A 16296-nucleotide genomic window follows, 5' to 3' on the forward strand; every position below is an offset into this window, starting at 1 on the left:
TCCCATGTACTCTTTCTTGAGAAGCAACTAGAGAACATGCTCCAAGAAAAAAAGACACATAATTTAGCAAATAGTACCTACAGCATGAAAAAAACAAATAAAATATATTGGATTTAAAATTGCAAAAACAGCTGGGCATGGTGGTGCATGCCTGTAATCCCAGCACTCAGGAGGCTGAGGCAGGTGGATTTCTGAGTGTTTGAGCGCTGAGAGTGTACAGGTGTACACCACCGTGCCCAGCAAGATCCTGTCTCAAAAAACCCCCAATATAAATAAAGTTCCAAGAATAAAAGACATAATTAGAAAAACTGCTAGTAAGAAAGAATGAATTTTTTAAAAAGAGAAATTATAAAATTTGTGAATTCTGTAATTTAAATTTTAAAAAGGATGCAGAATTGTGCCAGTGAAAGAAGGCAGACTCAAAGGCTGTGGTGTGTGCATGTGTGCATGAGCATGTACATGTGTGTCGTGTATGGTATGATTCTATTTATGTAACAGTCTAGAAAAGGGAAGAAAGAGGAAGAAAAGAGTTGTGCAAAGGAGCTGACTACTACAAGGGAGTCTACAACGGCACAAGTGGTCACACGACACAAAACTCATACAGCTATATCCTAAAACCGTGAATTTGGACTAATGATGTGCCTTAGTGGTAGACACCATCTTAGTATACATATGGCCCTTGGCTCAATCTCCAGCATCAGAAAAAAAAAACAAAAATAAAAAACCTAAATTTTCTATGTTGTTATGGTTTGGAAATGATGTCTCTCTCTAGGCTCATGTACTGAGGGCAGCAGTTTTCAGAGCTGATAGGCTTTGGGGAAGTGACTGAATCATGAGGGCTCTAACTTCATCATGTGGATTAATCTACTGAAGAGTTCACAGCTCAATGGATTTATTGGGAGGTAGGGTGTCACTGAGGGTGTGGCTTTGAAGGGTTTATTTTGTTCCTAGTCCCCTTTTTTGTTGTTGTTTTTTGTTTTTGAGACAGGGTATTTAGTTGAGACTGACCTTAAACTCATTACATAGCCCAGGCTGGCCTTCAACTCACAGCAATACTCCTGCCTCAGCCTCCCGAGGGCGGAGCTGCTGAGATCACAGGCCTGCGCCACCAACCCCAGCCCCTTCAGGCTTCTGCTTCTTCGCTGCCAGGAGGGCAGCTCTCTTCTGCCACACCCTTCCCCCAGGCCCTTCTACCTCAGGTCAGGGACATAACAATGAACAGCCACCACTAAACTTCAGAAACAGCAACAAACTATTCTTTTCTTTTTAAAGTTGTTATTCTCGGGTATTTAGTCACAGTAAGGGAAAGCTGACACGTGTAAATTGACCTCAAAAAGAGGAATGTTAGTCCATGCACTGTCCCACCTTATGCTGCAGCACAGTTCCTAATAAAGCCTTTCAGATGGCACAAACAAAAGGAGCAAAAAGACTGTTTTCAATGCTAAAAGAAAATTATACAAAACCAATATGATTCTGCTATACGTAATTTATCATCAGCATAATGTAAATACTTAATACCAACAACCAAAGCTGTGACACAGCTACAGTGGGAGAATGGTGGAGACAAATAAGGCAGCCTAATATGCTGTGAATTAAATCCTAATCTTTTACAAGAGGAAGAAACAGATAACAACAAACTGAAAAGTCAATAAATATAAGCATGTTATTAGAAATACTGGCTCTCTGGTTTCCTAGGTCCTTTTCAGAGGTTCAGACTGAGGGCATAGGGCATAGCTGTTTTTATTACAAGGCTCATGAAACTCAGAGATCGGGCCCAGGCATGGTAGCACATGCCTGTAATGCCAGCACTTGGGAGGCTGAGGCAAGAGCACTGCCTTGAGTTCAAGGCCAGCCTGGGCTACACAGTGTATTTAAGACCAGCCTGAACTATATAGTGAGACTTTGTCTCAAAAAACCAAGACAAAACAAAACAAACAAAAAAACTCATATTGGATCACAGCCCAATATTCAACTTCACAAGGAATTTGTTACTACCTCTACTTTGTTTTACAAAGCACCTACTCTCATTTAAAAGTAATCATTTGGATTTTGTTTCCCTTGTGAACAGCTGAGCACTGTAATGAAAGAGCTATCCAGTCACCTTCGCAGCTGAGTTACTGGCAGGTGTCGTATGGGTTTTTCTCTGGGAGTACTTCTGGTTTGACAGTTTACAGCAGTGATAATCTCTTATATCAAGTAAGCTATTAACTTGTTTAGCCACTGTGGCATTTCTAGACATTTAGTTTTCATTGATTTATTTTATCTTTGCTGCTTTCTTTAAATAAAGGCTAAATCTTCCAGAAAGAAAATGTGTATCTTTCTTGTTTAAACTTTTTTTTTTTTTTTTGGTACCGGAGATCGAACTCGGGTCCTTGCACATGCGCAGAAGGCGGTGTTTAATCTTAAGTATAAGATATCTAGTGCCTCAAAATATCAAACTAGGTGGAAGTCTTAAAGGATTTTTAATGAAGACTAAATATGTTAGGTAATTCTAACAACAAATGTTAACCACTGAGTAGTTATGTCCATTTGAATGGTGCTTACGTTGTTTTGATAAAATCGGAGTGAATTTTAGGGCTTATGAATACAAAGACGTCCTGGGGAAATTAATAGATTTTATATGAGACTTTATCTATACAGGAGTTTTTCAGTATCAAATTATCCTTGACAGGAAAGAGAAGATTTATTTGACTTAAATTCCTAGGTTTCACAAACACTGACGCTCAGAATAAGGCCAAAGAAAGAAATGTCTATCAAAAATTTTTTTTGTATTAAATTCTTTTATTGGTACATTGTAGGTATACAACACAATTATATTTCTCATTGGGAATTGTACCTTTACATAATGCATCTTGGTTCTTATTTTTTCCCCATTCCTAGCCCTCCCTTCACGCCCTCCACCCTTCCCTATTTATAAAGACTTTATTTCCATTTTTTCCATTTTTCATCATTTTTCCTTTCCCTTCTTTCCTTTCCCCTGCCCCTCCCACTACCCCTACCCCTTTGGACCTTTTCTTCCTATTTTACATTATCAATTATTCATTCTAATCATCGGTACATTTTAGGTATACAATATAATGTATCAAAAAATTTTTTAAAGTGGGGCTGGAAGTGTAGCTCAATGGGGAGAGTATTAGCCTAGCATGTGCCAGGCTTTGGGTTTGATCCCTAGCACAGCACACACAGCAAATGACACTCAGGAAAATCAAGACACACCAGTAATCATAGGGTGGGGGATTTAGCTCAGTGGTGCTGCTGCCTGCCTTCCAAGCGCAAGGTCCTAAGTTTGATTCCCCCGTACCAAACACACACACACACACAGGACACAATCTTGTATCTGGAAAACAGAAAGGGGATTCCGTAAGCCAGCCTCTCACCAGACTACCTATTGAAGGGTACCTAGGGATGCCTCATAGGGCCCAGGGTTTACCTAGTCCAGTGGTGGCGAACTCACAAGCTGTTTGTATCATTGAAAGCTCTAAAAGGTTCACCATCACTGACCTAGTCTATCCTTTCCCTCAATTCCTACTGACTATGCAGGGCCTTGCATGATCACGGTATGGATTCTAATTGCAATGGGATGTGGTTGGAGAGTTTTAATAAAGCAGGGGATTCATATAAGATCTGATTTCCTTTAAGGATCAAATGTGCTGATAAGGACAAAAATGGCTCAGTAAACACTGTGAAGCACTGTGACAGCATATTTTATTACCTTAACAGAGGGCAGAACAAAAGGGCGGGAAGGCAAACTAAAATCCAAGTAGGACAGGCCCATCCCAGATCAGGTGGCCCCTAGTCTTCTCCCCCACTTCCCTTGCGTCCTATTTAGAGAGTAAGGGAAGATGAGATTTAATGGAAGAGGAATTAAGATTTTGGTTTTCAATATTTTAAAGTTTAGGTTGTCTATTAGGTGTCTAGATGGAACCACTCAGCAGGGAGTGGGATGTACAGTACCCACCCGGAGCTAAAGAGAGACATCAGGAATAAAAATACAGATTTAGGATCCAACAGAATAGTACAAAGTATTTATTTGTAACAGTACAAGCTAATCTTTATAGCATAGTTACTATATTTCAGTCACCACTTTAAGTGTTTTATATGCATAAACTCATTTGGCCTTCATCACAACTTTAGGAGGTTAAGTCCTATGATTATCCCTATTTTCCAAATGAAGAAACTGAAGCATAAAGAGATTAAGTAACTTGCCCAAAGACAAAAGCAAGTATATTATCAAAGTCACCTTTTAAACTTTAGGTAATCTGATTTGGGATTGCTGGGGAGTGAGTAGAGACACAGTATGGAGGATACAGTGTTTCATTTCATTTTCATGAGTTCTTAGTTACAAGTGCCTGGCATGGTTTCAGGCTCTGCAGATACATATATGCTACATGGGCAAAGCTTTTAAACATGTTATTCTTCTAACACCTTCTGCAGTAGATGTTATTATCATCATGCGGGGGGGCGGGGGGGGTTGAATCAGGGTCTTGCTATGCAGTCCAGACTGGCCTCTAATTTGTGGCAATCCTCCTGCTTCAGCCTCCCAAATGCTAAGATTACAGGCATGTGACACCATCCCTGGAGCTTATCACCATTTTAGAAATAAGAAAACAGGCTCAGAAAGATTAGGTAACTCAACCTAGGTCATTGAGCTAGTAAGTGACAGAATTAGAATTCAATTCAGATCCATCTTAGTTCAAAACTGATCTCCAAGGAAACGCCATCATATACTACAACTCAAGATGAACCTTGAGGACATTATTCTAAGTGAAATAAACCAATCACCAAAGATACATACTACATGACTCTACTTATATGAGGTTATTATCTAAAGCAAATTCACAGAAACAAAAAGTAGAAGGCTGGCTGCCAAGGGCTGAGGGTGTGGAAAATGAGTTGTTCAGTGGGTATATAAAAAAGTTCTGGATATCTGTTGCACAACAATGTGAATATACTTAACACTATTGAAATGTACACTTGTAAATGCTTACGATGAAAAACTTTGATTGATAGATTTTTTTTAACCAGAATTTCAATTTTTTAAAAAATCTAGTTTTGGGAGAGAGAAAGGGGACAAAAAAAAAATTAACATGTGTTATGTACATGTGTTCCCACGATGAATGTACTCATTATGTACTGTAAAATGTACTAACCTCGCAAGCACAAGGTCCTGAGTTCAATTCCCCAGTACCAAAAAAAAAAAAAAAAGTACTAATAAAAATGTTAAAAATAAAAACACAGTTTTCCTACATACCATGTTACAGACATGTTCACTGTGCAATGGAAAGATTGGTGAGCAAATAATTTATTCTGCAGCATGTAAGAGGGGTGAGGGATGGTGTGGCAAGGAACAGATCAAAGAGAGTTATAAAGAAAGGAAACACATGAAAGATGGTCTCCATTTTATCCTCACTACCGCTCTGGGCAGGGGTCTTTATCTCAACCTCTGAAATACTGTTCCCACACCAATATACAACCATCAGTTACCATAATAACTAACATACCCCAGGCTCACATATTCCAATAGTGTTCTAATCTGGTGAGCTCCTGTACTTTCCTCCCAGCCTAAATCTTTCTGCACTGTAAACAAATTACATTTTCTTAATTGCCTCATTTATCATGCTAAAAAACTTCTTTTTTTTTAGTTTTTGAGGCAGGGTCTCACTGTGCAGTCCAATCTGGTCTTGAATTCAAAATGTAGTCCAGGCTGGCCTCAAACTAGTGACAATCCCCCTGCCTCAGCCTCCTGAATGCTGGGATTACAGGCATGCACCACCATGCCTAGCCAAAAAACCTCTATTTTTTGTTCTTAGAACATACATTATCTGAATCAGTGTTTAGAATCATATGACCTAATCTTTCTGAGCCTATTTCATCATTTATGTTAAAAGAGAATTAAAGATACTGTACATTTTGTATGATGCTTCATCTAAATGGGCTAGGGATGTAGCTCAGTGGTAAAATGTTTGCCTAGTATGTCCAAATCCCTAGGTTCAATCCTCATCATCACAAACACAACAAAAAAACAAAGTATATGCTCACTAAAGAAAGGTTAGTCCTCTTTCTGCCTGTCCCCACATACCCAGCTTGATAAGGTGTTCTAGCTTGAAGGACACAGCAAATATTTCTAGGATTTTCTCTGGGCAGATAGAGAGGAATTCACAAAGAAAAAAGGGTCACTCATTTATGGATGCCCATGTCCAGGAAAATACTTCATATGTACCTTCCACATATAAAGGCCACTTGGTCTTTATCTTTTTCTTTTTTGAAACAGGGTCTCACCATTTAGCTCAGGCTGGACTTGAACCCGCTATGTGGCCCAGGTTAGTGTGGAACTTGAAATTCTCTTGCCTCAGCCTCTCAAGTGGTGGGATTATAGGCATGGGCCACATGGCCTGGCTTATTCTACCTTCAAATGGTTCAAATTAAATTTAAATATATAAACGTATACAGTGAAAAGTCTCACTCCCATTCTCTCCTCTATACACTCAACTTCAAGGCCTCTCCCACTGACCACTTTATTAAGTTTCTTGTTTATCCTTCGAAACTTTACCTAAAAGCTTTCTTTAAATTGAATTAATGTTTTCCAGGTGTGTTTGCAGGTATGTTCTGGGACCATGGGATTGGAGGAAGAGCAAGAAGACTAAGTCTTATCAATCCTGCTTAACCCTAAAGTAGTGTTCCTTCACTCATCCAAAAAATAGTAACCACATACTGGGCACCTATTATAAGCTAGACACTAAGTATAACATTGACCCGATTTCCTTTCTGCCCTTACTATGCAGCAGAAGTGCACTGACAGTTAAAACAATTGTCTCCCTTGGTCTTTAAAAGGTAGGTTCTAATTCTCATCTTCATCTTACAAATGAGGAAACTGAGGCACAGAAACATAACTTGCCCAATCAAGAAAGAGAGCAGAGCTTTGAACCCAGGCCTGACTTGAGTCCTCGCTCTGAACCATGACGCTCTACACGAGCGAAACAGAGTCTGCATCCGTTGGAGCTCAGCCTAATGTGGAAGACAGGCGAGAGAAGGACAGACAACAAAGAAATAACGTAATTACAGACGAAGAAAGTATTGGGAACGAAACGAATTCGGGGCTTTGACAGAATAACAATGGGGACCTACTTTAGAAAAGAGGAAGAAGCAATGTCAAGGTAAGGCCTCTCTGAACAAATGACATTTACCATATGCCTGGGAACCGTTTGGGGGGTTGCAGTGAGGACCCTTGCTCAATTCACAGGGGAGAAACTCGAGACCTGTGGTAAATAAAGCAAACTCGCCAGGGTCCCCTAGACGTGTAGACGTGGCGCAGGGAAAGGAGGATCCAAAACCTGGGCCCAGGGCTCATACACGCCATCAATGCCCACAGCAGCCCAGCCGTGTTCGGCCAGACCTGGGGCCTCTAGCCGGCCGCTGCCCACCGCCCCGCCGAGACTGACAGCGTCCGGGCGTCCCACAGGGAGGCCCCGCGGCCGGCCGCGAAGGGTCTGGCCCGCCCCACAGCGGCCTGGAAAGGCCTCTACCCCGGGCCCCCAGCCAGCTCCCGCCTGGTCTGCCCCGCCCCGCCCCTCCGGGCCGGCCTCGTACCTGCACTGCCCGGATCAGGGCCCGGCCCGTCAGCTGGCCCTGCCGCAGCTGCAGCAGAATGTTCTCCGGCCGCGGCCGGCCGCCCCATCCGCCCCATGCTACCACTGTTGCTGCCGATCGTCTCCCTCGGCAGACCCCAGCCCCAGCAGCCGCTGGCGCCGCCGCCATGTCTCCTCGTCCGACAAACAGGAAGCAAACGGCCCCGGGGCCGCGTAGATTTCTACGGGGCGGCGGAGAGCTTGTCACAGCGCCCCCAGCGGACTGATGGCGAAGGCGCAAGCCGCGTGGCAAGGATCGTGCGCCCCCGGGGCTGCTGGGAAATGTAGTCTCGCTCTGCAGAGAGGCCGTTGGCGGAGAAATAAGGCATTTGCTGCACCCCCCGTTTTTCACTAGGACCAGCATTTCTGCGAGGTTCGTCCAGGTCAAATACAAGTCCCTGAGTGCACACTCTGCCATTTCTCGCCCATTTGGGAAGGCTGCAGTCAACCAGCCAGTAAAAGCGCCCAGGTTTCAGGCCAGGAGTTAGGCTTTGGGTGTCTGATTCCTGCCTGCTTCTCTGCTTTGAACTTGCTGTGGATCTCAACCATGTCACTGTTCTCTTCCCCCGTGCCTCAGTTTCTTCAATTCAAACGTTAGTTCCTGGGAGCCAGAATTAGTCAATCAATGGTTCTTAAAGGACCTTCTGTGCACCAGAACCAACAGGTCACTGGGGTAGGAGGATGTAGTGATGAGCAGAATGGCCTAGGGCCCTGTTGTAGAATGCAGGTTACATGCACAAATAAATACTCAATAACAAACTGGATAAGGCAGGCGACAGTGATAGAGACCAGCAACCAGCAGTGCTGATAGCATTTAGCATTAACGGGTGTCAAACAGTGGTGGCATCAGAGCTGCTAGCAGAGCAGCACTTTGCTGATTCATGATTTTTATCTGAATTGAGCAAAGGAACCCTCAACTAATCTGCCACAATTACACTGGGACAATTGGCATATAAGGGCAGGATGAGACTAGAGTTACCATCTTCATGCCCCATTTCAAAGGTGGGCTTTCTACTCACCTCCAGTAGATTATTGCTGAATCTTTTGTTTTGTCAAAAGCAAAAGCAAAATATCTGGGTTATATGAAATAATAGAACATGGCCTTGGGAACTGTTCTTGCTATATATAGCAAGATGCTGTATCAAAAAAAAGAAAAGAAAAAAAGAGGAAGAAAGCAAGCAAGTGACTTCTCACAAATGTTTGAATACACACACACAGCAGCAGTAAAGATAATTATATAAAAGATGATACCAGTATAAGTACATATTTCTTTCCTTTCTTAACTCATTTAAAAAGCAATTGTATAAAACCATATGTTCATATTTATGAACAGAATAGTCTGTAAAGCTGAGTGTGGCCTATGCTGTCCAAATAGTAACCACTATTACCTGTGACTATTGAGCACTATTGAGCTAGTCCAAAGATTTCAAAGATTTACAGTGTACCCTCAAGTTATGACCGGCCTGACATATGAACAATTTGGGTTAATTGGGTTAATGGAAGATTCATCTGCCTCTTGTTATCTATGGCATGTACTGATGTAAACATCCAGATCTCAGTTGTATTGACTTAGTTACAACCAGCTTGAGTTACAACCAGAATCAAGTTTGTAAATCAAGGGTCCACTGTACCTGATAAGGGATTATTATCCAGAGCTCCTACTATAAAGACCTCCTACAACTTAACAATTACAAAGGATGGACTTAAATAAACATTTTCCAAACAAGGTACACAATAGCCAACAATCATGAAAAGTTGCTCAACTTCACTAATCATTAAAGAAATGGAAATCAGCAAATCAAAACCCCAGTGAGCCACTATAGAAAACAGTATTAAGAGCCTTCAATAAAAATTAAAAATAGAGCCAGGTGTGGTGGCACATGCCTATAATCCCAGCACTCAGGAGGCTGAGGCAGGAGGATCACTGGGAGTTTGAGCCCAGCCCAAACTACTTAGTGAAACTCTGTCTCAAAAAAAAAAATTAAAAGTAGAGTTACAATATGATCCGGCAATCACATGTCCAAGTGTATCCACTAGTCTGTTAGTCATTGCTATAGTGAAATGTAAGGCAAGCTGACTTTATAAAGAAAAGAGCCGGGAGTGGTGGCACATGCCTGTAATCTCAGCACTCAGAAGGCTGAGCCATGAGCTCAAGGCCAGCCAGGACTACATAATGAGACCTGTCTCAAAAACAAACAAACAACAACAACAAAACCAAAAGGGGGGGGGTAAGAAAAGAAAAGAGGCTACTTAGCTCACAGTTTTGATAGTTCAAGGGCATGGTGCTGGCATCCGCTTTGTTCAGGTGCAACCCTCTTTTTATTTATTTATTTATTTATTTTTGGTACTGGGGATCGAACTCAGGACCTTGCACTTGCAAGGCAGGTGCGGTGCCACTGAACTAAATCCCTGGCCCAGCTGCAACCCTCTTGACTGCATCACATCATAGTGGGAGGACAACGGCAGGAAGACAATGGGGAGATGGCAATGGCAAGATGGCAAGGAAGAAAGAGAAAGCTTACCTCAAAACATAAAGCTAGAAAGATGAATGGTGCCAGGCATGGGGTTTTACAATAACCCTCCTCAAGAACTGCGTGGGGTGGCCTGAGAACTTCTTCCAAGGGCAGTACCCTCAGTTGATCTAATGACCTCCCACAGGCTCCACCTCTTAAAAGTTCCACACCTTCTCCTGATATTGGCACCCTGGGGACCAAACTTCCAACACAGAACTGTGGGGGACACACTAAACCCATATCCAACCATAATATATATCTGAAAGAATTGAAAACAGGATCTTGAAGCGGTTTCTGAAAATCCATGTTCATGGCAGGATTATTCACAATGGTCAAGAGATGAGAGCAACCCAGCTGTCTGTTGACATATGAGGGACAAGCATACAACAGAACAGCCTTACAAGGGAAGGAAAATCTGACACACGCTACAACACAGATGATCCTTAGGACATTAGGCTAAATGAAATAAACCAGTCACAAAATAGACAGATACTTTAAGGTTCCATCTATATGAGGTCCCTGAGTAATCACATTTGTAGACAGACAGCAGAAGAGTGGCTGCCAGGTGCTGAGGTTGGAGGGGAAAATGGAGAGTTGTTCAATAGATACAGAGATTCCATTTTACAAGATAAAAACATTTTAAAGATCTATCGCACACACACACAAAGACAAATTGTAAAAGAATAGGTTTAACTATTATCCATTAACTAATCCCAATTAATGCATACTTAGGCACTCCTGCTACATGTGTTTATATGTAGAGAATTGTCTGAAAGTAATGTCACCAAAAAGTTACCTGTGGTTATCACAATGTATTTAGATTTTGGGTGACTTTTACTTTATTAATATTTTTGTAAATTTTTGCACAGGTCATGTATTATTTTCACATTCAAGGAAAATGTCTTTTAATATTTGCAATTAATTTTTAAAAGGAAAGGCATTTCCAGGGCTACAAAGCTGGGACAGCAGCCAGCAATCCACAGCCCTGGGGTTCTGCCCAGGGCTCTTCCTGAAACATATGGTGGTGTATAGTCTCATCCTTGTCACAGGGTGGAGACAGGATCTTGACAGATTTCACAGTTCAAATGGCCCTGCAGGTTTCCCTTGGCACTCATTATGCTAGGGACAAGTCTTCCAGCCTCAGCTTTGACCCAACTGCAAATGTCACTTTCCATTCCTGTATTGCACATTTCTTAGTCCAGCCTGACCCAGGCATTCCCCTGAGCTGGGCATTCACTGAGTCAGAAATCATCATCTCAAACTCAGTCCTTAAGGACACGATATGACTAGGAACTACGGAGACAGGTTTGCAGAAACCTCTGGGTAAAAGGCACGCTCCACTTTATCCGTATCTTGCTAGATTTTTCCATAGAAACAAAATGAGTATCTCTGACCACCAGAGGGCGCAGTACCCTTACCACAAGAGGCTTGCAGATGTCAATTTGGGTCAGCATTAGAAAAGAAGCTCCCAAATTGGCTAATTTTTTCATAGTGATCCCAAATGGTTTAACCAAATATGATGATGTTATTCGGATAATATTACCGCTTGTAAATTAAATGCTAAATTCATCTCAGTTGGGCAGACAGATTTTCTGGGGCAATTTCTTGAATCATGTTTTTTTAATTATACAGAAGTCATTTTAATCAAAGCAACTTGCACAATTATATTCAGGCCATAGTCACAGCTGTCCCATGTAACCACGCATCATCCTGTGGTGTCATTTGGGGCGCTATTTCTTCACATTACATTTCTAATCTTCACCTTCTCAATAGTTTGTCTTTTAAATGTTTTTTGACTACCACTTTATCTGCCAGGTACTGCTAAGGGTGCTAAATAAACAAAAAACCCTGTTCCCATGGGACTTATACTTTACTGTAAGTCTCATCTTTTATTGAGCCCTTACAATTGGCCAAGCACTTTATTTGTACTATCTTATTGTTCCCTCAGCTTTTTGGGGAAATTTTTAAAAATCTACAGAGAACTTGAAAAGAATAATGCTGTGAATAGTCATATAGTACACCCTTTGCTTAGACTCACTGATTATTAACATTATTTTCTCTCTTTTTTGTATATATATTTTTCTATAATATATGTCTATCTATATTTTATATACATAGATATATATATCTTCATATGTTTTCTCACATATAGATATAGACACATAAAACAGAGGGGTGGTTTTTTTGCTAAATCTTTGAAAGCAAATTATAGATATCATGACACTTCATCTAAATATGTCAGTCTTTGTCTCCAAAGAGCAAGGACATGCTCCTAATAACTATATCATCACACCCACAAAATTTAATGTGGATAAATTAACACATATTCAAATATCTGCAATTGCTCCCCAAATGCCCTTATAGTCTTTTTTCCCCAGTGTGTGATTCAGTCAGGGACCCATACATCATATTTGAATGCTGTATCTCTTTAATATCATTTTTTTTTTGGTACCAGGGCTCAAACTCGGGACCTTGCACTTGCGAGGCAGGCAGTGGAACCACTTAGCTAAATCTCCGGCCCTCTTTAATGTCTTTAATCTAACAAGTCCCTCATTTTTGTCTTACTTCATATTGACAGTTAAGAATCCAGGCCACATGTACTGCATGCCCTACCATCTGGTTCTGTTTAATTATTTTCTCATTATATTATTAGGATTAAATATTTTGGTAAGAATATTACATAAGTGATGATGCATCTTTCCCATTGCTACACATCTGAAGAAAATAATGCAAATTCATCCCATTATTGATGATGCTAAGCTTGATCTCTTGGCTAATATGGAATCTTTATTTTAAAAGGTACGTTTTCCCTTTTGTAATTTTTGGGGGGGGGCGGGGTACCAGGGATCGAACTCAGGACCTTGCACTTGCAAGGCAGGCACCAGAACCACTGAGCTAAATCCCCAGCCCCTCCTTTTGTAATTATTAACAAACTTGCAGCTTTCAAGACTGAGACAAAAAAAAAAAGACTGAGACTATCTTGTTTCCCTAATCACCTTTCTTTCAATAGTTTTTAGCACCCTCTGATGATTCCTGCTTAAGTAATTATGCTGGTGATTACAAAACAGTGAATTTTTCCAATTCTGTTATTTCTTCCCCTTTTATTAGATGATGTTCTCCCAAAAGGAGCTCTCCCACCTTCTATCTGTTGTGTTGCTATGGATTCACAGATTTTTGTTGTTGTTGTTGTTCAGTATGTCATAATCTATTACTGTCATTATTCTATTTTCCTTTTATTTTCGTTAGGCTATCATTTATATGCAATGAAACGCATAGACCCTAAATGATAAACTTTGATAAAACCTGACATTTGTATATACCTATATAACTAATAACTGAATTTAACCACAACCCCAATAGGCATAGAACATTTTCATGGCTATTTTCACTCCAGAAGATGCCCTGTTCAAAGCCACCGTCATTCTAATTTTCTCATCACAGATTAGTTTTGGCTATTTTGGAATTTCATATAAATGGAACCATACAGTATGTAGTCCTTTGTGTCTAGTTTTTTACATTCGGCATAATTTTTTTTTTTTTGGTGGTACCAGGGATTGAACTCAGGACCTTGCACTTGCCAGGCAGGTGTGCCACCATTCAACTACAACCTTGGGCCTCGGCATAATATTTTGAGAGTCATCCATTCTCCTTTCTACTGTTGGGAAGTATTTTGTTGTATGAATATAATAATCTTTTCATATATTCTCCTGTTGTTGGATTTTGGGGTTATTTTGGGTTATTTTCAATAGTTTGCAGCTATTATGAATAAAGCTATTTTGAACATTCTTATGCAAGTTTTTGAGATGAATATTTTTTGATTTGTTACTTTTTCTGACGTTCAATTTGTCCCAAATTTGACCAGTGGTAGTCACTTTAAGTCAGTTCTATCCTTTTGACATCTGGAATGAGCTTAATTTCAAATAGTCCCTGTGAGACTTTACTTATGCAACTGCCAGATCAGACCTGATTTCAGAAAATACAGCCACTCTAGACCTCTGTTCCAGTCTCCACAGATGTGGATTCTTACCTCACTTCTACAGCCAATGACTCCTTCATCTTCATCATGTAGTTTTTAGCCTTTTGGAGGCTGAAAACTTTTTATGATGGAAGCTTGAATCCCCTTTCCCTCAAAGATGTGCACACACACACACACACACTTTTTGGATTGTTTATAGTGGCTTTAAATTAGTTGTCTCAAGTCTGTTCACTGAACTCCTACTATGTTTTAGAAATAATGTTAGGTATGAAAAAGATGTACAGGAAGAAAGGAAGCAAATTAACATTTTTAAAGGCCTATATATGTATTCTAGACATTACAAAATGTTCGATACATATCATCTGTGACCATTAATTGCAATTGTCAACTTGATTAGATTAAGAGACACCACACCGGGGACTTAGCTCAGTGGCACCATACCTGCCTTGTGAGCACAAGGTCCTGAGTTCAATCCCTGATACCGCAAATAAAAGAGACACCAAGCAGTTTAGTAAAGGATACTTCTGAGTATGTCTGGCAGGGGTGGGGGGGGCAGTCATAGAGGCCTGACCTTGGGGTTTCCACCTGGGCCCTGGCCCCTTCTCTGATGCTCTTCCTTTACGCTCTGTTTCTTGGCTGCCGTGAAGTGAGCAGTTGTGTTCCACCATGTCCTTCTGCTGTGATTGATGTTCCTGCCTTGAAGCTAATTGACCAGGGACTGAATCCTTTGAAACCATGGCAAACTAAACCTCTCCTTTAAGTTGTGAGTGTCTGGTATTATGTCCCAGCAATAGAAAATATGACCAGTGCAGAAAACTGCTACCAGAGAAATGGGGTCATTGTCATGACTATACCTAACCACATGGTTTAGAAGCCTTTAGAACTAGTTTTCTTGGATAACTCTGAAAACAGTTGCAGAAATGGACCAGAGAAATCTTAAAATGCTGTAAGTGGAGCCTGATGGGCCATTCTTGTCAGGGATCAGAAGACCAGAATGCTAATAGGAATGTGAGAGTAAATGTCAGGCTCATAATATTTCAGTTGGGAACAGGACTCTGTTGGTAACTGCACTAGAGGCCATGTGTGTTACACTCTCACAAAGAACTTATCTACTTTTTGCTCGTGTCCTGAAGCTCTGCAGAATTCTGAGTTTAAGGGCTATCAACTAATTGATCTAGCTGAGGAAATTTCAAGGCAGCCCAGTGTTCAGGTTGTGGCATGGGCAGTGCTGGCTACTTTTGGTCAGATTTATATTGAGAATTGGGATCAAAACACAAAGCAGAATGATTTGAAAAAGCTAAATTTTGGCAGAAAAGGAATCATATATAAAGTTGCTCCCAGAGGAGGTATAGATGCTGAAGAAAACCAAGCACTTTAAAAGGATCAAGAAGATTAATGCCTTTGATGGCATCTCAGGAAACAGCAAGACGATACATATTGCAGGCTGAAGGGTGCAAAAGTGTAAACCTTTCATTTGAGAAGTAAACCCCAAGGCTCCCTGCTCAAAAAGGGATGTATAGGCAATTATTTCTCCAAGTTTCATTTTACCATGCTCAGCCATCTAGGCACTCACAGGCTGCTGCGGCCATGGACCAAGGGGGTCCAGTTACTCCTCACATTGGTAGCAGATATTGGCATTGTCCATGTGATACGGGTTTTTCAGACATGAATGCAAGAGTTGTGGGTTTATAGAGGTTTCCCCAGATTTCAAAGGAAGGTCTGAGAGGCCAGGCAATGTGCTCCTGAGAGGCCAGTGAGTAAAGCTGTGGGAATAAAGTTGAAAGTCCAGTGAAGACCCCAAGAAGTTAGAGATGCCAGAAACACAGAACATCTTCAGAGGAAAGCTGCAGGCCATGAGTGGAGCCAGCCCAAGAGAGAGACTATGTGGGCAGCAACAGCAAGGCCATAGAGGTAGGTTCCCCAAGCCCTTTGGCCCTCACATCATACCACAATATACTCTGGATGCTAGACATGGAACTGCAGGGATTAATGTTTTCCCTGATCGGTTTCAGTCTTGTTTGAGTCCCATTCTTTTCTATTTCCCTATTCCTCTTTTTGGAATGGAAATGTTTACACTGTGCCATTGTATTTGGGATTATGTAACTTGTTTTTTATTTTTATAGGAGTTGCAGCTAAGAGTTTGTCTTGAGTCTCAAAGGAGACTTGGACTTGGACTTTTGAG

General features: G+C 41.1%; 1 protein-coding gene across 5 annotated transcripts in view; it reads right to left on the reverse strand.

Moving 5' to 3' along the window:
• The window catches only part of Trpc4ap (transient receptor potential cation channel subfamily C member 4 associated protein), a 78135-nt gene extending 70298 nt beyond the window's left edge, over positions 1-7837 (reverse strand). For 4 of the 5 annotated variants that reach the window (XM_004867886.4, XM_087188919.1, XM_087188918.1 and 1 more), the window contains exon 1: positions 7588-7814. In XM_004867886.4, the coding sequence (XP_004867943.1) occupies positions 7588-7755 (168 nt within the window). In that variant the 5' untranslated portion in view covers positions 7756-7814. Of the gene's footprint in view, positions 1-7587 lie in introns of all 5 variants that reach the window. The other variant, XM_004867884.4, reaches the window with a different exon arrangement.
• Positions 7838-16296: the final 8459 nt, after the last annotated feature.

Source organism: Heterocephalus glaber, unplaced genomic scaffold (assembly GCF_053883595.1).
Source record: "Heterocephalus glaber isolate CG9 unplaced genomic scaffold, H.glaber_assembly_v1.0 deba00001532, whole genome shotgun sequence".
In the NCBI taxonomy this organism is placed as follows: domain Eukaryota; kingdom Metazoa; phylum Chordata; class Mammalia; order Rodentia; family Bathyergidae; genus Heterocephalus; species Heterocephalus glaber.